This window comes from Mobula hypostoma, chromosome 12 (genome assembly GCF_963921235.1).
Source record: "Mobula hypostoma chromosome 12, sMobHyp1.1, whole genome shotgun sequence".
Taxonomy (NCBI): domain Eukaryota; kingdom Metazoa; phylum Chordata; class Chondrichthyes; order Myliobatiformes; family Myliobatidae; genus Mobula; species Mobula hypostoma.
In genome coordinates this window covers 71,046,485-71,071,454 of record NC_086108.1, presented here as the reverse complement: position 1 = coordinate 71,071,454, position 24,970 = coordinate 71,046,485, and the positions used below count along the sequence as shown (strand labels likewise).

At 39.8% G+C, this 24,970-nt stretch overlaps 1 protein-coding gene across 4 annotated transcripts in view; it reads right to left on the bottom strand.

Moving 5' to 3' along the window:
• Positions 1–24,970, bottom strand: part of ipo13b (importin 13b) — a 146,847-nt gene that overhangs the window by 69,687 nt on the left and 52,190 nt on the right. For all 4 annotated transcript variants that reach the window (XR_010019923.1, XM_063064376.1, XM_063064375.1 and 1 more), the window contains 6 exons: positions 17,076–17,242; positions 11,468–11,588; positions 11,154–11,301; positions 9,759–9,940; positions 8,917–8,943; positions 3,588–3,722 (listed from right to left, as the gene is read on the bottom strand). Coding sequence is in view for 3 of the 4 variants with exons in the window: in XM_063064376.1 (XP_062920446.1) it covers positions 3,588–3,722; positions 8,917–8,943; positions 9,759–9,940; positions 11,154–11,301; positions 11,468–11,588; positions 17,076–17,242 (780 nt within the window). In the remaining variant the exon portion in view is untranslated. The remainder of the gene's footprint in view (positions 1–3,587; positions 3,723–8,916; positions 8,944–9,758; positions 9,941–11,153; positions 11,302–11,467; positions 11,589–17,075; positions 17,243–24,970) is intronic.

The window sequence follows — 24,970 nt, the reverse complement described above, 5'->3', positions numbered from 1 at the left end:
GTTTCTTTATATATTTTTATGGAAGTATCTTTTTAGCTCTGCAGTATTAGAAGAAAATATAGTACTCATGTTTAAAAAATGGTATGACCAGTTCAATAGTCAATTAACAATGAATAAAATAACACTGCTTAAAGAACTAGTTATAAATTTTTTTTCCGGTGACCGACCTTAACCAATTCATTCACCCATGTGACTCGATAACAATAAAAAAATCAACTATAAATCTAACCGGAGATATAACTAAACCACTTTGGTTAAACCTTAAAAGGCAGTGTTATTAAAAAAATGATCCTTCATGTTTATTTCAATATCACATATCATTTTTGTTGTGTATTGAGCACAACCAAGTTTTACACAGGGCATGCAGTTCCCCAACCTTACTTTTTCTTTGTTCTCCCTTGCACATTGCTCCTACTTATTACTTGTACTCATTGCGCCACGTATTACTGATCTTCTCCGAACCTATTTAATGGATTTTATTCTAAATACCCAGTTGCAAATCCCCACTTTAAAAGCCACTACTTTAAAGTATTATATTAATTATGGCTTTTAATAAAACATAAAGAGCATGAACATAGAAAGGGAAGACAGGGAGACAAATTTATTTTTTGATAACATTAAAAATGTTCTGTGACTTTGTAAATGGATTGGAGAATTTTAGGGTGCCAACTGCAAGAACTTGTAAGAGACCTTGGAGGTCTACATGGAATACTTCATTATAAACTATAAGCTGCCAAAAAGAAATCGTATGTGAATCCAGTTTCATTAAAAATCTGAATCATGGGTCACCTGACATATGATTTCACTTGGGTAAAGAGTTTTTATGTCTCATCTAATATGTTCAATGACTTAAAGCTAAATATAAGCCTGCCAGACTTCTGATTATAACAGGGAGTAAAGGAAATTGAAAAGAAATTGCAGAGGATAAATTTAAGACTGATAAATACAAAATATTGCAAAGTCCTTAAAGTCTGCATAGAGATCAAAAAGGAATAAGGAGTTAATTTTTTTTTAAATCGTGTTGGCTTATTTGGACACTAAGATCAGCACCAAAGGTAAAATTTATTACCAGTCTTCTAAGAAGTGATGAAGATATCCAATTTTAAAATGGATGTGGGAAAAGAAAGCATAGAGACTGGCAGATAATCAGCATTTAGACAATTATGTAATACCTTCTGTGGATAAAATACAGCAATTTGAAAAGTGGAATTAATGAGAAACACAGATGAGGATCAGAAAGCAGCAACAAGACTTTTGAATTTTAATGTCTGGACTGATAATATACTGGGAAACATAATTCAAAAAGTAATATTGATGAGGCGTTAAGGTTTTAAAGATGTTTTGTTTATTTATGGAGATACAGTGCAGAATAGATCCTTCTGGCCCTTTGAGCTGCACCACCGAGCAACCCTAGCCTAATCACAGGACAATTTACAATGACCAATTAACCAACCAACTGGTACGTCTTTGGATTGTGGGAGGGCACCCACGCTGTCATGGGGAGAACATACAAACTCCTTACAGACAGCAACGGGAACTGAATCCGAGTCGCTGATACTGTAAAACACAGGGCTAACCACAACACTACCGCGTCATCCCAAATTTTTTTTTCGATTTAGAAATACAGCGCAGAACAGGCCTTTCCAGCCCATGCAGTACATTCAAGTAAAAAATAAATGAAATCATTTGGGACAGCACGGTAGCGTAGTGTAATGGATAGGGCACCGTTTTCTTATCTGATCACCATTAGGTCCATGTCAGCTCCTAGAAGAGCATCCCCATCAGTCTCAAAAATGCTGGAATGCTGAAAATACTCAGGAAGGCAGGCAACCTCTTTAGAGACAGAACCTGTTAACATTTCAGGTTCAAGCCTTATCATCAGTTCAGCTAAGCATTCTGAGATTTTAGTCAGTTTTTATTTCAGATATCTAACTAATAGTATCTAATTTCAGGTATTAGAAATTCCAGCTTCCCATCTGTCTCATCACACTAATCAACTCCCTTTTGAAGCATTAACTGACTGCATTTCCACTACCTTTACACATATTGAATTTTAGTTCCTAACCATTCCTCAGAAAAGTTTTCTCTTGTGTGCCGTCACACAATTAACCAATGAGAATAGCTTCCCTTTATTTACCAGACCTACACCAATCACAAACTTGTACATTCCTTACTAAGTCTTTTCAAGGTTTTCTATGCTCCAAGACAACAATCTCAACTTCCCCATCTTTATAGATGCTCATTCCTAAAAATGCCTCTCAGAAGTCCAACCCTACATCCCCGTTGTGAGAGATGGAAAAGAGCTGTGGTGAAGCTGTAAAGGCCAAAGCCCTAAGCCCTGTACAGTAGATGCAATGGATTGCAAGAATCATTGATGAACTCCAATCATACCATCAACCTCAGAGGACGATGGAGACGGAAGATTATCAATGGCCTATGTTCCACTTAGGAGCTAAGGGCCCAAGTAAAAGTAAGTAAGTATTCCTGATAATATTCTTGTAAAAAAGCTTCGCACTCTTTCTAAAGTGTGCAGCCAGAACCGGACACATTACTCCAATTGTGGCTAACCAGCATTTGTACATGTTCAACACATCTTTTTCCTTTTTCGAATCCAATGGTCCTCTGTGTTTCGCAAATCACACCAAAAAGACAGTCTTGCAGGCTTTAGAAAGTACATGTGCTAAAATTAGGTAGGTGTTGGATAAGGTGTGGAAAAATCGATTTAGGCTTATTTCTCAATGAAAAGTAGCTGAACTATGAAAATAAAATCAAGCAGCAAGCTAAATAATGAGAGGAGGAAGAAAGAAATGACTTAAAGAGAATTAAATGCTATGTATTAAATTATACTGAAAATAATACAAAAGAAAAAGATAGAAGTACATAATAAAACTTGCAAAAAAGTCTTATGAGAATGATAGGATATTTTTACTGAAGGATAAATCTTTGGTATAATATACCACATACACTTGTGATCAAGAAAAATAACTGACATGTTTAAAATTCAGTAGGTTGCTCAAGGGAGAGATCTTGAACATTAACTGTGAAGAGTTTCAGTTGATTAAATCTGCTTTCCTTGCCTTTGATTTTATCATATTTCAGGAAACATTAACCATTTATTTATTCTTTTGAAAGTGCTTGCTAAGATTGGAAGTGTTGACTTTCAGGAAATATTATTTGCATACATATTGGTGCAGGGAATTCAAATATTTTAATCAGTGCCAATAATTAAATTGCGGTCAAAATTTAATCGCACACTTTAAAAATCAAATAACTTTTTAATGTATGTGCTTGAATACAAATGAATACTGTGCCAAGAAGTCGTTTATCCATGCCCTTGTATTTCTATGGTACTTATAATTCTTAGAATTAAAGAAATTGACATAGAGAAGCAATGTTTTGAGATTTAGGATATAAGAAAACTGCATAAAACACCTTACTACAAAGAAAAGATCAAAGATGAAAATAAAACTGCTAGAGGAATGACACGAACAAGAGTTCAACTAAAATAGTTGCATATAATCTTGAAATCTTGGTTTCAGGATTATATGCATCTTGTTGTAAAGATGCTGGCTTTTCATTGTACATACCGGCTCTTCAGCAAGTTTCTCCAGTTGCTGGATGTAAGGGCTGATGAGGGAGTGCAGGTTCCTAAGGATTTCCTCCACCTGAAGAGCAGAGAGCAGGAATCCCAGTGCCTGCATCAGCCACATACACTGACTTGTCTAAAAAAAAAGAGAAAAAAAGCTTAGGTGAAAATAAAGCTTTTATATTTGAAAATAGAAGTAATGAAAATTTATCACATTTTTGCACACCAAGGAAAACAAAATTGTTTTAAAACAAAAAACATCAGAACAAGACCTGTAAAAATTAGACAAGAAATAACGTTGTGTAATCTGGGCAACCCTACCGGATTTTGGAATATATATATAAATGTTCATAAACAATCACATTCTGAAACTTCAGAAACTGTGCAGAAGGACTTGGGAATGCTTGTGTATGAATCATTTTGGATACTGTTGATGGGGACGACCTACCAGGGTCAAGTTGCAGCGATTGCGTCTCTGGCACCGCGACAGGACCCTCAGCTCAGAAGAGAAGGAGGGAAAAGAGGAGAGCAGTAGTGATAGGGGATTCGATAGTTAAGGGGACAGATAAGAGGTTCTGTGGAAGAGATCAAGAATCCCGGATGGTCTGTTGCCTCCCTGGTTGCAAGGTCCACGATATCTCAGATCGGGTTCTCGGTATTCTCAAGAGGGAAGGTGAGCAGCCGGATGTTGTGGTCCATGTAGGGACCAATGACGTGGGTAGAAAGAGTGAGGAGGTCCTGAAAGGTGAGTTTAGGGAGTTAGGTGCCAAGTTAAAGGACAGGACCTCTAGGATAGCAAACTCAGGATTGCTACCAGTGCCACGTGCAGGGGGGTTTAGAAATAGTAAGATAGCGCAGATCAACACATGGCTGAAGACATGGTGCAGGAGGGAGGCTTCAGATTTATAGATAATTCGGCAGTTTTAAAGGGAAGGTGTGACCTGTTCCAGCGGGACGGTTTACATCTGAACTGGAAGGGAACAAATATTCTTGCAGGTATAGAGAGGCTCCAGTGGATTTAAACTAGATACAAGGGAGGAGGGGAACCAGAGCGTAGGAACAGATGTAGGGGAGAAGGAAGAAAAAGAAAATAGTAAAGTTGTTTGCACCACTAGTGATAAAACATTAAGAGTAAGAGGTAGAAAATTTCTTTAAAGCATTTATTTTAATGCTAGGAGCATTACAAGAAAGGTGGATGAGCTTAAAGCATGGATTGATACCTGGAAGTATGATGTGGTAGCTATTAGTGAAACATGGTTACAGGAGGGGTGTGATTGGCAACTAAATATTCCTGGATTTCATTGCTTCAGGTGTGATAGAATCGGAGAAACAAGAGGGGGAGGTGTTGCATTGCTTGTCAGAGAAAATATTACAGTGGTGCTCTGGCAGGATAGATTAGAGGGCTCGTCTAGAGAGGCTATTTGGGTGGAATTGAGGAATGGGAAAGGTGTAGTAACACTTATGGGGGTGTATTATAGACCAGCAAATGGGGAGCGAGAATTGGAGGAGCAAATTTGTAGGGAGATAGCAGATATTTGTAGTAAGTACAAGGTTGTGATTGTGGGAGATTTTAATTTTCCACACATAGACTGGGAAGACCATACTGTAAAAGGGCTGGATGGTTTGGAGATTGTAAAATATGGACAGGATAGTTTTTTGCAGCAATACATAGAGGTACCAACTAGAGAAGGGGCAGTGTTGGATCTCCTGTTACGGAATGAGATAGGTCAGGTGACGGAGGTTTGTGTTGAGCAGCACTTCAGGTCCACTGATCACAATGTCATTAGTTTCAATATAATTATGGAGAAGGATAGGTCTGGACCCAGGGTTGAGATTTTTGATTGGAGAAAGGCTAACTTTGAGGTGATGCGAAAGGATTTAGAAGGAGTGGATTGGGACAAGTTGTTTCATGGGAAGGATGTAAAAGAGAAATGGAGGTCATTTAAAGGTGAAATTTTGAGGGTACAGAATCTTTATGTTCCTGTTAGGTTGAAAGGAAAGGTTAAAAGTTTGAGAGAGCCATGGTTTTCAAGGGGTATTGGAAACTTGGTTTGGAAAGAGAGAGATATCTACAATAAATGTAGGCACCATGGAGTAACTGAGGTGCTTGAGGAATATAAAGAATGTAAAAAGAATCTTAAGAATGAAATTAGAAAAGCTAAAAGAAGATATGAGGTTGCTTTGGCAAGTAAGGTGAAAATAAACCCCAAGGGTTTCTACAGTTATATTAATAGCAAAAGGATAGTGAGGGATAAAATTGGTTCCTTAGAGAATCAGAGTGGACAGCTACACGTGGAGCCAAAAGAGATGGGGGAGATTCTGAACAATTTCTTTTCTTCGGTATTCACTAAGGAGAAGGATATTGAATTGTGTAAGATAAGGGAAACAGGTAGGGAGGTTTTGGAAACTATGATGATTAAAGAAGAGGAAGTACTGGCGCGTTTAAGGAATATAAAAGTAGAATGGTCTCCGGGTCCCGACAGGATATTCCCTAGGACCTTGAGGGTAGTTAGTGTGGAAGTAGCAGGGGCTCTGACAGAAATATTTCAAATGTCATTAGAAACAGGGATGGTGCCAGAGGATTGGCGTATTGCTTATGTTGTTCCATTGTTTAAAAAGGGTTCTAAGAGTAAACCTAACAATTATCGGCCTGTGAGTTTGACATCAGTGGTGGGTAAATTGATGGAGAGTATTCTTAGAGATGGTATATATAATTATCTGGATAGACAGGGTCTGATTAGGAACAGTCAACATGGATTTGTGCGTGGAAGGTCATGTTTGACAAATCTTATTGAATTCTTTGAAGGGGTTACTTAGAAAGCTGACGAGGGTAAAGCAGTGGATGTTGTCTATATGGACTTCAGTAAGGGCTTTGACAAGGTTCCACATGGAAGGTTAGTTAGGAAGATTCAAGCGTTAGGTATTAATATTGAAGTAGTAAAATGATTAAAAAGGGAACTTCTTTACTCGGAGAGTAGTAGCTGTGTGGAATGAGCTTCCAGCAGAAGTGGTTGAAGCAGGTTCGATGTTGTCATTTAAAGTTAAATGGGACAGCTATATGGACAGGAAAGGAATGGAGGGTTATGGGCTGAGTGCAGGTCGGTGGGACTAGGTGAGAGTAAAAGTTCGGCTCGGACTAGAAGGGCTAATATGGCCTGTTTCCATGCTGTAATTGTTATATGGTTATCACAAAAGGTTGGTTTGAAGGTGCAGCAAGCTATCAAGAAGGCAAATGGAATCTTGGACTTCATTGCTAGAGGGACTGAATTTAAGAGTAAGGAGGTTATGCTGCAATTGTACGGGGTATTGGTGAGGCTGCACCTGAAGTACTGCGTGCAATTCTGGTATCCTTACTTGAGGAAGAATATACCGGCCTTGGAGGTGGTACAGAGGAGGTTCACCAGGTTGATTCCAGAGATGAGGAGGTTGATTGATTCACATGGGGCTGTACTCACCGTAATTCAGAAGAATGACAGGAGATCTTACAGAAATACACAAAACTATGAAAAGGATAGATAAGTTAGAGGCAGGAAAGATGCTTTTCCCAGAGTGGTGAATCTGTGGAATTTTCTGCCCAATGAAGCAGGGGAGGCAATCTCAATGTATATATATTTAAGACAGTGTTGGATAGATTTTTGCCTAGTAGGGAAATTAAGGGTTAAGGGGAAAAGGCAGGTAAGTGGAGAGGAGTCCAAGGTCAGATCAGCCATGATCTTATTGAATGGCAGAGCAGGCTCGAAGCGCCAGATGGACTATTCCTTATTTCTTATGTTCCTATGTTTTTGTGGGAGCTTTGAATAACACATACTAAACATTTATAAGGTGTTTGTGATTTTCAGTTAGATTACTCTTTTCCTTCCTATCAGTTGTATCTCCAGTCTAATCAGTGTGTATCTTGCTGAAATTACATTGTCATTCATTTTTTATTCACCAGCAACAGTGACCAAAAATATATTTGCAGATAGAATTTTACTCTATATTTTATGCAATTTCTAACAGCTCATTCCATATCCAGTGGCATTATTTACGTTGTATAAAGTATAAACTTTACACTTTTTTTGCATTAAAACTAAATGTATACAAATGTTAGAATCCATATACAGGTACATTTCCAATAGTAGGAGAGTCTAGGATATGAGGGCAGAGCCATAGAATAAAGAACTATCCCTTTAAAATTGAGATCAGGAAGAATTTCTTCACCCAGAGGGTGGTGAATCTGTGGAATTCTTTCCCACAGGGGGCTGTAGCGGACAAGTCATTGAGTTCGAAGTTCAAAGCAAATGATCAAAGTATGTATGTCACTATATATTACCTTGTGATTCATTTTCTTGCAGGCATTCACAATAGAACAGAGAAGTACAATAGAATCAATACAAAACTACACACAAAGACTGACAACCAACGTGCAAAAAGATGACAGATAGATAACAGTAGATACACAGAGATACGTAGAAAGAGTAGGTACATAGATAGATAAAATAATGCTGAGAACATAAGTTGTAGAGTCTTGAAAGCATGTCCATAGATTGTGCCATGAATCCATAAGATGTGGAAGCATTTCAGAGTTGAGGTGACTGAAGTTATCATGCTGGCTCAGGATTCTGATGGTTGAAGGGTAATAACTGTTTCTGAACCTGGTGGTGTGGGACTTAAGGCTCCTGTACCTCCTTCTCGATGGTAGAGCATGGGCTGAATGGTGGAGGGAATAGATGGTGAATGCCGCTTTCTTGAGGCAATGCACCTTGCAGATGCACTCAGTGGTGGGGGAGAGCATTGCCCATGATGGACTAGGTTGTATTCACCACTTTTAGAAGACCTTCCATTCTCGGGCAGTGGTGGTTCCATAATGGGTAGTGAGGCAACCAATCAGGACACTCCTCATTGTGCAACAACAGAAGTTTGTCAAATTTTTAGATGACGTCAAATCTGAGCAAACTTCTAAGAAAGTACAAGTGCTGCCGCGCCTTCTTTATTATGGCACTTACATGCTAATCCCAGAACAGATCCTCTGGTATGATATTTAAGGCACAGATTGACAGGTTTGCAATTGGTAAGGGGGTTAAGGGTTACAGGGAAGATGCAGAGAATGAAGTTGAAAAAAAACTACCCATTATTGAATGGCAGAGCAAAGCCAATGGACCGAACGGCCAAATTCCACTCCAATATCTTATGGTCGATATATGTAGCGCAGTTGTTTAAGGCAATTCCAATTAAAATTTGAAGCAGTTCAGTACTAGTTTTATGAAGAGTGAAAAAAAATTTTATAGACGTGAATACAAGTACTTCATTGATATATTTGTTTTAATATCAATAAATTTTAATCAACTGACCTTATGAATTTGTTTCATTAAAACTTCCTGTGGAAAACAACAATAAAACAGAAAATACCAATTATCATCTGTTAAATTGCAACACAATACACAACAACTGCCTATCCTTTAACCTCAACCCTGATAAGTCTCATGAAAATTTCAATTCTTTAACTAAATAAAAATATTTCATTATTTCATTTTACTGTTAAAGATGTCAAGGCGGGAAATGGATATGAACTGTTCACAAAAAAACTATACTCATTTAATCTATTTCAGTAAAACTTCAACTTCTCCAAAACTGAATTTCAAATACAACTTTCAACAGCACATAGCCAACTTTTACTTGTTTCCAATTCTATATTTATTTATTTCAGTTTGTAATATAACAGGAATGTCAGATTAAAAATATATCAAAGTGCACCTCAACCTTATCATCAGAATAATCTGTGCTTGCACTGCAAATTATCTAAGATTGCCGTATGTCCAAATTTCTCTTTATCTATGAGCATAATATGCAAAATCCATCCAGACAAAAACCCACTTGACCATTGTTAACAAAGGACTTTTAGAAGAACCCTTTTCCATACAAACATGTTGTACCTCTCAATGAATTTTCATCCTGAGACACAAAATATTATCAGCTATTTTACCAGTAACTTAAAAAAATATTTATTTTTCTAAATAAGTGATGTTGTTCACAGTATGTACTCATAACTGAGAAATTAAATTTCTATAATAACTAAAGTATAAGCTCATTACTTCTAAAGTATCAGCAAAATTTTTAGTTCAGTCTCCTAAATGTAAGAAGATACAATTACTCACTACTGCAAATATAGTTATTAAGTCTCAATGATCATTACCTGAGAAACAGCCACAATATTAGCAGCATAGGGAGGTAGGTCATACTTGCATTCTCTACAGATCTTCTTCAGCGTGGAAACACTGGATATGGAAAGCTCTGGGTTGCCCAAAGCATGCAGTACCAGTGGTAATACACTGTTGATCATCACAGGGTGGTCAGCCAGCCATTCGGCTAGTGCACCTACAATAGAAATTAGAATAAATTTAGAACAAAAAGGACACTCAAACTGCAATGACGATCAGAGCAATCATCAAAAGAATATGAATTTCCATATTTTAAGTACAAATGGTTTGAAGGAGCTTTAGGTATCTGATTTTATTTTGCTGTATGTTACTAAGTGATTGTAATTCAAGTGACTTGGCATGCAGTTTGCATGTAGCCAGCTCTGACAAAAATCAACATATTACAGAAAATCAATAGAACAGCTGCTGCTAACTGGAAATTTAAAAAAAATACCAGAAATACTCAGAATAGCAAGCAGTGTTTATGAGAAAGAAATTCATATTTCAGGATAATCTGCTTTACGTGGTCTTAATGGAAATATAAATATTAGCCGGCGATTACTCCCTTGGTAAGTGAGGATTTTCCCCTCAAAACATGGATGGCAAAATCTAAAGGGTACAAAACTAGGGTCAGAGGGATTAAAAGAGAATTAAAGGGATTTGAGGAAGAAGCTTTTCATGCAGGGGGCAGATGGAATTTAAACACATTGCCCAAGTGGATGACACAATACCTAAAATCTGTCCTGACAAGTAAATGATGGGCCAAAGAGCCTGTTTCTGTGCTATGTGCCCTTAAGCACTTATTCTAAAGTACTGGCAATAGCTTACAAGAGCAGATTGGGTTTTGGATGAACCCCTCATCCAAAAGGAGTATTTATCAGTTGATATAATGTGCAGAGTAATAGCAATCGGAATTTAATCCTGATCAGTACAAGACCGCGCACTTGGATATAAGGAATAAGGATAGGCCACGCAAAATGACTGGCAGAACCTAAGGCAATTTTAAAGAACAGAGGGACCTCAGTGTACAAATCCATGGATGTTTAAAGTGGTAGGTAAGGTGGTGAAAGCAGCATGTGGTATACCCTGAAGGAGCTGGGACCTGGAAAGCACTGCCTGAATGAGTGGTGGTGGAGGTGTGTATTCTCAACTTCAATAAAATATCAACACGAGGATTTGAGTCACAAATACATAGATGGCTAAGCATTAGTGCTGATAAGTGGGATTAGTGTACAAGGGTACTTAATGATCAGCATCGGTACGATAGGCTGAAAAGACTGTTTCTGTGCTGTATGAATATGACTGAGGTTCTCAGACCAAGAGCAAGCAAACCATAGTTACTAGGAATAGCTGCCTCATTAATAAATATACTCAAAAGTTATAATGCATACCTATTGTAAACATTACTGTGTCAGCTAACTGCACATTGCTGATGTTTATCCGTGGGATAAGACCAATCAATCCTGGAATTACGTCAGAATAGTTGACATCATTGGTTTCCGCAATTGATTGAAACCCATACAAACAGGCTTCAATGTGCTAAACAGAAAGAGGAGAAAAGTGATGCAATACATCAGGTCTAGAATTTCTGCATTTATAAATTAATGAGGATATAATTACTTCTAAAATGAAGATCAAAAATTACACTTACAATAAACTGAACATAAATAAATCTTTAGTTGTAGTACAACAAACTTGTATTCACCTGCCATGACGTTGGTTGCTCAGAGTTAGTTAAAAGTCTTCCTAATTTATCATACAGATTACTTAGCAGTTCAGCTCCCAGCATTTCGTATACATACATCAGAGTGTCAGAGATATCAACTCTGCCAAGGACAGATACAATTTGTTAAAATAATTAAGCAAAATTATAAATGCATTTACATCAAAATTACTCAAACATTTAAAATATACAATTGAAAATCCACCCCTCTAACACTTGAAAAGAGTATCAGATTTCTTTGTTTCATCAAATGGAATAGAGCATTGATATAGCACTATTTACAGGTATATAATCCACAATGGAAGAAGCTATAATGAAGGAACTGAAGATTCCACAATAGAAGCAGGATAATGCCAAAGGTACCATGACACCCAATTCTAACATTTATTAACATCATGGCTAATCCATAATCTCAACTCCATTTTGTAAACAAACCTGTAGATTTACCAGGAATCTAAATTTCTATTAGATTTTAACTATACAGCGATCACACCCAAAAGCTTCTCAATTCACAGGATGAACTGAACTGCTGATTTGGAAAAGGCAATAGATGAAGGTTTGTGTTTCATGATCAACTCTAGATTGTGTTCCAATGTGGCAGTTTTGTCAAACTCATGTTCCCCTGACCTGGAACACCTAATGATTAAATGCTGTCCGTTCTATTTACATAGGGAGTTCTTCTCCATAATCCTGACCGCAGATTATATACCACCAGCAGCCCACTATAATCAAGCACTTGAGATACCTGATGCCCTGCGTGAACTATGAGATCTGCAATCTGCTGATGGCCAGATCAAAGGCACCAAAATCAGGTGTCCAAAAAAGTTACAAAAGGTCCAGATACAATCTCCAGAAAACCATCTTGTGGGCAAGGTGGCAATCCCAGAACTAAACTTGAATCAAGGAGGATGTTCAACAGTTGTGGCTGGGCTTGAATGCTATCACCTCTTATAAAGTAATATCAAGCGACCTACTTACTTCCAGATGAGCTCAATACTTTCTACTAACAACCTTCAGGAGGGTAAAATGACAAAAAGCATCCGGCCCAGACTAGGTAGCTGGCAAGGTATTAAAGATCTGTGCTGATCACTGGCTGGTGTGTTCACTGAGATCTTTAACCTCTCGTTTTGGCATTCTGAGGTACCCACTTGCTTCAATCAGACTTCACTTATACCAGTGACTAACAAGAACATGGTAACCTAAGTAAAGGCATCCGTTAGTCTTGCCAGACCATGGATCTGCACCTGGAAAGTCTTCACCGGGGCAAGGTTGTATGGAAGACCGGCACTTGCCCATGCTGCAAGTCTCCCCTCTCCACGACACCGATGTCCAAGGGCCCATTAGGACCCATACAGCTTGGCACCAGTGTCGTCACAGAGCACTGTGTGATTAAGTGCCTTGCTCAAGGAGACAACACGCTGCCTCAGCTGGGGCTCGAACTCACAACCTTCAGCTCGCTAGTCGAACTCCTTAACCACTTGGCCACTTGCCCACACATTATGGTAACCTAACTCAATGACTATTGTCCAGTAGCACTTACATCCTCTGTGATGAAGTGTTTTGAGAGGTCAGTGATGAAACATCAACTCCTGCCTGAGAAACAACTTGGATCTGTTTCAACTTGCTTACTGGAACAACAGGTCCCAGCAGGTGCTAATTCACTGGCTCTTCACTCAACCCTGGAACATCATGACAGCGAAGATACATACATCAGGATGCTCTTTGCCAACTACAGCTTGGCATTCAACACCATCACCCTCTCAAAACTAATCAATAAGCTTCAAGACATTGGCCTCAATACCTCCTTGTGCAATCAGATCCGCGATTTCCTCTCTTGCAGACCACAGTCAGTTCAGTTTGGCCACATCTCCTCCACAATCTCTATCAGCACAGGAGCCACCACAAGACGGTGTGTTTAGCCCCTGACTCTACTTGCTTTACACTTATGACTGTGTGACTAAGCACAGCTCCAATGACACATTAACTAATGACACCACTGTCGTAAACCGAGTCAAAGGTGGTGATGAGTCAGCATATAGGAGGGAGACTGAAAATCTGGCTGAGTGCTGTCACTACAAAACAACCTTTTACTCAATGTCAGCAAGACCAAAGAGCTGATTATTGACTTCAGGAGGAGGAAACCAGAGGTCCATGGTCCAGTCCTCAATGGAAGATCAGAGGTGGAGTGGGTTAGCAAATTTAAATTCCTCAGCACCATTATTTCAGAGATCCTGGCCTGGGCCCAGCATGCAAGTGCAATTACGAAGGAAGCACAGTAGCACCTCTACTTCCCTAGGAGTTTGCAAACATTCAGCATGACATCTAAAATTCAGACAAACTTCTTCAGATGTGTGGTGGACAGTATATTGACTGGTTGCATCACAGCCTGGTATAGAAACACCAATATACATAAAACGGAAAATCCTACAAGAAGTAGTGGATACAGCCCCATCCATCACAGATAAAGCTCTCCCCACCATTGAGTACATCTACAGGAAATTGTTGCAGGAAAGCAGCATCCATCATCAGGGACCCCCACCACCCAGGTCATGCTCTCTTCTCGCCACTGCAATTAAGAAGGTAGTACAGGAGCCTCAAGACTCACACCACCAGGTTCAGGAATAGTTATCAGCCCTTAACCATCAGGCTTTTAGGAATAACTTCACTCAAACTCCAGCATTGAAATACATTTCCACAACCTATGAACTCAATTTCAAGGACTTCATCTCATGATCTTGATATGTATTATTATTATTCTTTTTCTTTTTGTATTTGCACAGTTTGTTGTGTTTTGCACATTGGCTGAATGCCCAAATTGGTGCAGTCTTTCATTGATTCTATTATAGTTTCTCTATCATGGATTCAAAGAGTATGCCTGCAAAGAAACTTTGATAATAGATTTATCAACTTAAGTGATTGAACAGTGTTTCAGTAACTCTGAGGTTAGGGATTTATAAATGTTTAAATAATGCTGATATCCTAACAGCACAAAAGCTCTTTAAGTCAATGAATTGCTATCAGAATGTAGTTTTTGTTGTAACATAAACATCACAGATAAATAAGAGATAACTGACAAGATAATTTTGCAATATTCACTGAGCAACATTTCAATTAAAATATCTGCTCCTCAAATAGTATCATGGGGTTGAACCTTTGACAAGTTTCCACACGGTAGGCTTATTCAGAAAGTTAGAAGGCATGGGATCCAGGGAAGTTTGGCCAGGTGGATTCAGAATTGGCTTGCCTACAGAAGGCAGAGGGTGGTGGTGGAGGGAGTACATTCAGATTGGAGGATTGTGACTAGTGGTGTCCCACAAGGATCTGTTCTGGGACCTCTACTTTTCATGATTTTTATTAACGACCTGGATGTGGGGGTAGAAGGGTGGGTTGGCAAGTTTGCAGACGACATAAAGGTTGGTGGTGTTGTGGATAGTGTAGAGGATTGTCAAAGATTCCAGAGAGACATTGATAGGATGCAGAAGTGGGCTGAGAAGTGGCAGATGGAGTTCAACCCGGAGAAGTGTGAGGTGGTACACTTTGGAAGGACAAACTCCAAGGCAGAGTACAAAGTAAATAGCAGGATACTTGGTAGTGTGGAGGAGCAGAGGGATCTCGGGGTACATGTCCACAGATCCCTGAAAGTTGCCTCACAGGTGGATAGGGTAGTTAAGAAAGCTTATGGGGTGCTAGCTTTCATAAGTCGAGGGATAGAGTTTAAGAGTCGCGATGTAATGATGCAGCTCTATAAAACTCTGGTTAGGCCACACTTGGAGTACTGTGTCCAGTTCTGGTCACCTCACTATAGGAAGGATGTGGAAGCATTGGAAAGGGTACAGAGGAGATTTACCAGGATGCTGCCTGGTTTAGAAAGTATGCATTATGATCAGAGATTAAGGGAGCTAGGGCTTTACTCTTTGGAGAGAAGGAGGATGAGAGGAGACATGATAGAGATGTACAAGATAATAAGAGGAATAGATAGAGTGGATAGCCAGCGCCTCTTCCCCAGGGCACCACTGCTCAATACAAGAGGACATGGCTTTAAGGTAAGGTATGTAAAGTTCAAGGGGGATATTAGAGGAAAGTTTTTTACTCAGAGAGTGGTTGGTGCGTGGAATGCACTGCCTGAGTCAGTGGTGGAGGCAGATACACTAGTGAAGTTTAAGAGACTACTAGACAAGTATATGGAGGAATCTAAGGTGGGGGCTTATATGGGAGGCAGGGTTTGAGGGTCGGCACAACATTGTGGGCCGAAGGGCCTGTACTGTGCTGTACTATTCTATGTTCTATGAATCCACCTCAGAAAGCTGAGTGTACCAGTTTAAATTCTCTTCATAAGACAACACCTCTGGCAATAATTTTGTATTTGTTTTGGTACTGCATTAAAGTTCTAAAAGCAATGGAGATGAGAGAGACGGATGGGCAGATGTAACACTTCTTCCATTTGCAGGGATAAGTGCCAGGAGGGCAACTAGTGGAGAGGAACGCATGGATAAGGGAATCGCAGAGGGAGTGATCAGTGCGGGAAGCGGAGTGTTGCGGGGGGGGGGGTGGAATGGGGTTAATCCATAATGTCCAGAAGTGCAAAATGTGAAAAATCTCTTACCTATCCTTGTGATAAGTCCAATTATAGCATTCACTAGAATGATCAACCCTCCAAATACAATCAGTCCACTTAGAATGGAGTTCCAAATCACACTGCATTCTATATCTACCAAGTGAATGGTGAACATTGCAAGTTATTGATAAATAGAAACTAAAAATCTGTCCTCTGTTCAAGACTACATTATATTGTGCCCTTGAATGAATACGTAAAAACTAGTGAATTTGGGAATTCACAAAATCAGAAGCATATAGCAGAACAGCCAGCTGCAAAAACACAGAAAAACATAGAAACATAGAAAACCTACAGCACAATAAAGGCCCTTCGGCCCACAAAGCTGGGCCAAACATGTCCCTACCTTGGAACTACTTAGGCTTTACCCATAGCCCTCTATTTTTCTAAGCTCCATGTAGCCATCCAGGAGACTCTTAAAAGACCCCATCGTTTCCGCCTCCACCGCTGCCGCCGGCAGCCCATTCCACACACTCACCAATCTCTGTGTAAAAAACATACCCCTGACATCTCCCCTGTACCTACTTCTAAGCACCTTAAAACTATGCCCTCTTGTGCTAGCTATTTCAGCCCTGGGGAAAAGCCTCTGACTATCCACACGATCAATGCCTCTCATCATCTTATACACCTCTATCAGGTCACCTCTCATCCTCCGTCACTCCAAGGAGAAAAGGCCGAGTTCACTCAACCTATTCTCATAAGGCATGCTCCCCAATTCAGGCAACATCCTTGTAAATTTCCTCTGCACCCTTTCTATGGTTTCCATGTCCTTCCTATAGTGAGGTGACCAGAACTGAGCACAGTTCCTTCCTTTGAGCAAAGTGACAAAATAAACTGCATGTGATTAATAATCTGTAATGTGTCATTACCATCTATTCAACATCAAGTTTCAACAATTAGTAAGCAGAAAAAAAGAACAAGACACTTGCTGGACTGCAAACACCTAAATATTTTTCCTGTGGAGCATTACTTTCTTACCTGTATATTCTAAATTGTTCTTTTTCATCAGAAGACCAAGAGGAATATTCTTCATCTGAAGGGAACTGAGCTTTGTGGAGCAGAACATCAACTAATTGAAAGTACACAGGACGATAAACTTGTAGATACACAACCTGCTTCTCAGCTTCAAATGACATTATATCATCCTACATGTCAGACAAGAAAAAGATATACTTGAATTAATAACTTCTAAAAAGTATGAATTGGAATGAAATGAAACAATGCTAATGAATCTTCAGCACAACATGCAGGTTCCCCTTCACTTTTCAAGGATAATTAGTACACATCTGAAATTGTAATTCATTCATTTAAAATAAATGCAAGGGGAAATACTTCAGAAACTAATGATTTTTGTTGAGAATTACACTTCTGACATACAAACAGCTAAGTAGTTCTAATTTTAAAAACAGATCAAAGTAAACTTTCATTCTCTTTTTCATCTCAGCTACTTTCTACGCAGTCAACATTGTTTGGAAACAATCAAATTTGTACCAAAAATTGTTAGCTCTAGAGGATAGAAATTTCGAGAAACATAAAACTAAAAAAAAAATCACCATTTCCCTGTCAGATTGCAATGATGAGGTTCCACTCTAAAAGGCTGAGGAAGGAATTATACTCAAATTAAATTTAAGTGTCTTTCCTAGTGCCTATCTAAGAGTTTCTCAAATGCCCCTAACATAGCAGTCTCTAACACCATCCCTGACAGGGCATTCCATGCACTCATCACTCTCTGTGTAAAAAACTTACCTCTGACGTTCCCCCCCGCCCCACCCCATACTTCCTTCCAAAAGAGGGGGCATACAACAAAGCAAAAATTTGTGGGAAGTCAGAGGATTAGGAAGCTTTTAAAACCCTGCAGAGAGCAACTAAAAAGTACGGATAAGATGAAATATGAAAGCAAGCTAGCAAACAATATCAAAGTGGATAGTAAAAGCTTTTTCAAGTAGGTAAAACATAAAATACAGATAAGAGTGGATAATGGATAGCTAGAAAATGAGGCCGGAGAAATAACGGTGGGGGACAAGATGTCAGATGAACAAAATGAGTATTTTGCATCAGTCTTCACTGTGGAAGACACTAGCAGTGTGCCAGATGTTGAAGGGTATGAGAGAAGAGAAGTGAGTGCAGTTACTATTACAAGGGAGAAAGTGCTCAAAAAGATGAAAGACCTAAGGGTACGCAAGTTCCCGGACCAGATGAACTGCACCCTAGGGATCTGAAAGAGGTAGCAGTAAAGATTGTGGAGGCATTATTAATGATCTTTCAAAAATCATTGGATTCTGGCATGGTGCCAGAGGACTGGAAAATTGCAAATGTCACCCCACTCTTTAAGAAAGGAGGAAGGCAGCAGAAAAGAAATTATAGACCAGTTAGCCTGACATCAGTGGTTACGTAAGAACATAAGAAATAGGAGCAGGAGTAGGCCATCTGGCCTGTCGAGCCTGCTCTGCCATTCAGTAAGATTATGGCTGATCTAGCCATGGACTCATCTCCACCTACCTGCTTTTGGAGCAGAATTAGGCCATCTGGCCCATCAAGTCTGCTCCGCCATTCAATCATAGCTGATCCTTTTTTCCGCCTCCTCAACCCAGTTCCCAGCCTTCTCCCCATAACCTTTGATGACATGTCTCGTCAAGAACTTATCACTCTCTGCCTCAAAAACACCCAATGACCTGGCCTCCACAGCTGCATGTGGAAACAAATTCCTATCCAACCTTGTCTTAAATATATTTACTGAGGTAGCCTCCACTGCTTCATTGGCAGAGAATTCCACGATTCTGCACTCTCTGGGAAAAACAGTTCCTCCTCATCTTCGTCCTAAGTTTACTCCCCGGAATCCTGAGGCTATGCCCCTAGTTCTAGTCTCACCTACCAATGGAAACAACTTTCCTGCCTCTATCTTATCTATCCCTTTCATAATTTCATATGTTTCTATAAGATCTCCTCTCATTCTTCTGAATTCCAGCCAGTACATTTCTAGGCGACTCGATCTCTCCTCATAGTCTAACCTCTTAATCTCTGGAATCAACCTGGTGAACTTCCTCTGCATGCCTCAAGGCCAGTATATCTTTCCTCAAGTAAAGAGACCAGAACTGCACAAGGTACACCAGATGCGGCCTCACCAGTACCCTATACAGTTGCGTAACGTCCATCTTTTAAATTCAATCCCTCTAGCAATGAAGGCTGGCCAAGATTCCATTTGCCTTCTTGACAGCCTGCTGCACCTGCAAATGAGCCTTTTGTGATTCATGCACAAGCACTCCCAAGTCCTCCTACTCAGCAGCGTGGTGCAATTTTTTACCATTTAAATATTAATCTGCTCTTCCATTTTTCCATCAAAAGTGGATGACCTCACTTTTACCAACATTGTATTCCATCTGCCAGATCCTTGCCCATTCACTAAACCTAACTATATCTCTCTGCAGCTTCTCCATATCTTCTCCACAATTTGCTTTTCCCTTGGTTGGGAAGATATTGGAATCAATTGCTAAGGATGGGGTTATGGAGTACTTGGTGACACAGAATAAGATAGGATAAAGTCAGTATGGCTTCCTCAAGGGAAATTCTTGCCTGACGGATCTGTTGGAATTCTTTGAGGAGATTACAAGTGGGATAGATAAAGCGGATGCAGTGGATATTGTATATTTGGACTTTCAGAAGGACTTTGACAAGGTGCCACAAGAGTCCATGGTATTACAGGAAAGTTAGGGCACAGGCTGATTGGTAGGAGGGAGCAAGTAGGAATAAAAGGACCCTTTTCTGGTTGGCTGACAGTGAGTAGTGGTGTTCCACAGGGGTCAGTGTTGGGTCCATTTCTTTTTATGCTGCATGTCAGTGACTTAGATGATAGAATAGATGGCTTTGTTGCGAAGTTTGCAGGTGATATAAAGATTGGTGGAGGGGCAGGTAGTGTTGAGGAAACAGGTAGGCTGCAGAAGGACTTAGACAGATTAGGAGAATGGGTAAGAGAGTGGCAAATGAAATACAATGTTGGAAAATGCATGGCCATGCACTTTGGTAGTAGAAATAAATGTTCAGATTATTTTCTAAACAGGGAGAAAATTAAAAAATCTGAGATGCAACGGGACTTGGGAATCCTTGTGCAGAACACCCTAAAGGTTAACTTGCAGGTAGAGTCGGAGGCTAAGGCGGCAAGTGCAAGTTAGCGTTCATTTCAAGAGGTCTAGAATACAAGGGATGGGATGCCGAGGCTTTATAAGGTACTGGTGAGGCCTCACCTTGAGTACAGGTATGCGTTGCTTAACGTCCACTATACGTTCTGTGAAATTGAACGTTATGTGATTTGGATGTTGTGCGAACACCATATTATATACTTAGCAAACCTATATGGAGTACTGTAGTGTACCTGTATTGACTAAATCCATGTCATTAGCAATTTCTCCATATCCGATATAGGTCTCTCTTGCATTTTTGTGAGCCTTGTAGTTTTCAGTGAAGCCGATCCTTTAACAGCTTCGAGAATTTTTTCTTTGTTTTTCAGGATCGTCGTGATTGTCGAGTGCGACATGCCTAAATCCCGAGCAATAGCATTCACTGGTTTTCCACCTTCATATTGTTTAATAACCTTTTGTTTCACTTCCAAATCAATACTTTTCCTTTGCCTCTTGCTGCTGCTATCACTAGGAGTGGTTTTGCTGCGTTTGGAAGCCATGATGCACTTTACGGTAATATTTTCGAAAGAAAATTAAACCGAGAGATAACAGTACTACACTCAAGAGACGCACGATACACGAGATTGGTTATGTTGCTACGTCACATTCTCCGATCGGGTCTATGTACATATACGCAATCGGACGTTGTCCAAATGGACGTTAATCGGCGCACACCTGAATTGTGAACAGTTTTGGGCTCCACATCTAAGAAAAGATGTGCTGGCATTGAAGAGGGTTCACAAGGATGATTCCAGGAATGAAAGAGTTATCATACGAGGAATGTTTGATGACTCTGGGTCTGTACTCGCTGGAATTTTGAAGGATGAGTGGGAATCTTATTGAAACCTTTCAAATGTTGAAAGGCCTAGACAGAGAAGATGTGGAAAGGATGTTTCCCATGGCGAAGCAGTCTAGGACAAGAGGGCACAGCCTCAGGATAGAGGGGCGTCCATTTAAAACAGAGATGCGGAGAAATTTCTTTAGCCAGAGGGTGGTGAACTTGTGGAATTTATTACCACAGGCAGCTGTGGAGGCCAGGTCATTGGGTGTATTTAAGGTAGAGCTTGTTAGATTCTTGATCGGACACAGCATCAAAGGTTACGAGGAGAAGGCAGTGGAGTGAGGCTGAGGAGGGGGAAAATAGGGTCAGCCATGTTTAAATATCTGAGCAGACTCAATAGGCCAAATGGCCTAATTCTGCCCCTATGTCTTATGGTCAATCACCTTAAAATTATGCTTCTCCCCCATGTATTAGCCGTTTCCATCTAGGAAAAAGTCTCTAGCTAACCACTCAATCTATGCCTCTTATCATCTTGTATAGCAAGTCACCTCTCAACCTCCTTCATTCCAGAAAGAAAAGTCCTAGCTCGCTCAGTCTATCCTCAGAAGACATGCTCTCTAATCCAGACAGCATGCTAGTAAATCTCTACACCATCAAAGTTTCCACATCGTTCCTATAATGTTGGTTGCCCATCGATTTTGAGCATGACGATTGTGCTTGTGCAGTTCATCTGAAGTGTGTTTGGAGGAGACCGTGGAGGCATAGACATTCACAGTGGAGACAAGGGAGTTGCCCTGATTCAGTAGGCACGGCTGTTGCATTCCTCTTTTGTCAGGCAGTCTCCAGGTCCGAGTGACACCCATCTTTTACAAGTTGCTGTGAGCAAGTTTACCAAGATGACCAGAACTGAACACAATATAACAAGTGTGGTCTAAGAAGAATTTTATAGAGTTGCAATATCATTTCACAGCTCGATCCCCTTTATGCCACATCACAGAAATGGCCCCATTGGGAACTGCATTAGTATCAAAGATGCAAGATGATGGGACCCATTAGCTCAAGCCTCTTACCAAAAACTAGGTATCTCATGTTTGCTATCATTCTGGTAAAACTATGTGTGTGTACATCATAGTTTTAACATTAAAGTTCTCATCTTCATTTTAAACTCCTCCACGGATTCAACTAATTACTTTAATTTTCCACACCACTAAAGCCTACCAATTGGTGCTCTTTCAATTCCACCTCCTGTACACTTGTACCTGTAGGTTTTGTGTGCCAACATCTTGTTGTCATTTGGTCACTCTCATTCCATACAATTAAACAGAGTGAATATAGAAGAAAAGAAGTGGTTTGATTTTATCTATGTTTTTGGTAGTTTCTATGAACAGTTTAAGCATGACATAAAATGCAGCATGATTAAAAAAATTATATAGTGGTATGCAAAAGTTTGGGCACCCCTGGTCAAAATTTCTGTTACTGTGAATAGCTAAACAAGTAAAAGATGACTTGATTTCCAAAAGGCATAAAGTTAAAGATAACACATTTCTTTAATATTTTAAGCAAGATTACTTTTTTATTTCCATCTTTCACAGTTTCAAAATAACAAAAAAGGAAAAGGGCCTGAAGCAAAAGTTTGGGCACCCTACATGGTTGGTACTTAGTAACACCCACTTTGGCAAGTATCACAGCTTGTAAACACTTTCTGTAGCCAGCTAAGAGTCTTTCAATTCTTGTTTGGGGGATTTTCCCCCATTCTTCCCTGCAAAAGGCTTCTAGTTCTGTGAGATTCTTGGGCTGTCTTGCATGCACTGCTCTTTTGAGGTTGATCCACAGATTCTCGATGATGTTTAGGTCAGGGGACTGTGAGGGCCATGGCAAACTCTTCAGCTTGCGCCTCTTGAGGTAGTCCATTGTGATTCTGAGGTGTGTTTAGGATCATTATCCTGTTGTAGAAGGCATCCTCTTTTCATCTTCGGCTTTTTTTTTTACAGACGGTGTGATGTTTGCTTCCAGAATTTGCTGGTATTTAATTGAATTCATTCTTCCCTCTACCAGTGAAATGTTCCCCGTGCCACTGGCTGCAACACAAGCCCAAAGCATGATCGATCCACCCCCGTGCTTAACAGTTGGAGAGGTGTTCTTTTCATGAAATTCTGCACGCTTTTTTCTCCAAACATACCTTTGCTCATTGCTGCCAAAAAGTCCTATTTTAACCTCATCAGTCCACAGGACTTGTTTCCAAAACGTATCAGGCTCGTTTAGATGTTACTTCGCGAACTTCTGACGCTGAATTTTGTGGTGAGGATGCAGGAAAGGTTTTCTTCTGATGACTCTTCTATGAAGGTCATATTTGTGCAAGTGTCACTGCACAGTAGAACAGTGCACCACCACTCCAGAGTCTGCTAAATCTTCCTGAAGGTCTTTTGCAGTCAAATGAGGCTTTTGATTTGCTTTTCTAGCAATCCTACGAGCAGTTCTCTTCGAAAGTTTTCTTGGTCTTCCAGACCTCAACTTGACCTCCACCATTCCTGTTAATTGCCATTTCTTAATTACATTATGAACTGAGGAAACGGCTACCTGAAAACGCTTTGCTATCTTCTTATAGCTTTCTCCTGCTTTGTGGGCATCATTTATTTTAATTTTCAGAGTGCTAGGCAGCTGTTTAGAGGACCCCATGGCTGCTGATTGTTGGGACAAGGTTTGAGGAGTCAGGGTATTTATAAAGCTTTGAAATTTGCATCACCTGGCCTTTCCTAACGATGACTGTGAACAAGCCATAGCCCTAACAAGCTAATTAAGGTCTGAGACCTTGCTAAAAGTTATCTGAGAGCTCAAATCTCTTGAGGTGTTCAAACTTTTGCATGGTGGTCCTTTCCCTTTTTTCCACTCTAAAATTGTACAAAACAAAAACAATACACTAATCTTGCTTAAAATGTTGAAAAGAATATTTCATCTTTAACTTTATAACTTCTGGAGATCAGTTCATCTTCTACTCACTTAACTATTCACAGTAACAGAAATTTTGACCAGGGGTGCCCAAACTTTTGCATGCCACTGTATATACAGGCAAATTACGGGACACTGAATCCCAAATCAGGACATCATTGTCTTTAGTAATTTCTCAAATTTCACTGATACTCAGGAAATGATATAAAATGTTTCATAGTTCCCAGAATAATTCACTTTCATGCTGCTAACATTTCAAGATGCTACTAAAAGTTGCAGTTATAGTTTGAGGAGAAATAAAGATAACATAGAAAAATGCTGGAGGAACTCAGCAGGCCAGGCAGCATCTATGGAAAAGAGTAAACAGTTGACATTTCAGGCTGAGACCATTCATAAGGACTACAGAAAACTGGTTTATTTTCACATGTAGCAAGGTACAGAGAAAAGCCCGTCTTGCATACTGTTCACGGACATGACCTCAGAAGCTACCTCAATATTGCCTTGCACCATATTGTCTATCTGTGCTTCATTTTCTCTCTACCTGTAACACTTGATTCTGCATTCTGTTATTATTTTTACTTTGTACTATCTCAATGCACTGTTGTAATTAATTGATCTGTATGGTCAATTTGTAAGACAAGATTTTCACTGTACCTTGATACATGTGACAATAATAAAAGTTACCAATTTTACTATGCAGATTGCATCAGTGTAATAGGAGGGAGTTTGAAATCTGATTGAGTAGTTCTTCTTTTCTCTCTCTCTCTCTCTCCCTCTCTCCCCCTCTCCCCCCAAAAAAAACAAGTAGCTGATTATTCACTTCAGGAGGGGGATAGCAGAGGTCCATGAGCCAGTTCTCATCAGGGGAATCGAAGGTGGAGAAGGACAGAAATTTAAAATTCCTCTGTGTTGTCATTTCAGTGGACCTGCCTTGGGCCCAACACATAAGTGCAATTATGAAGAAAGCACGGCAG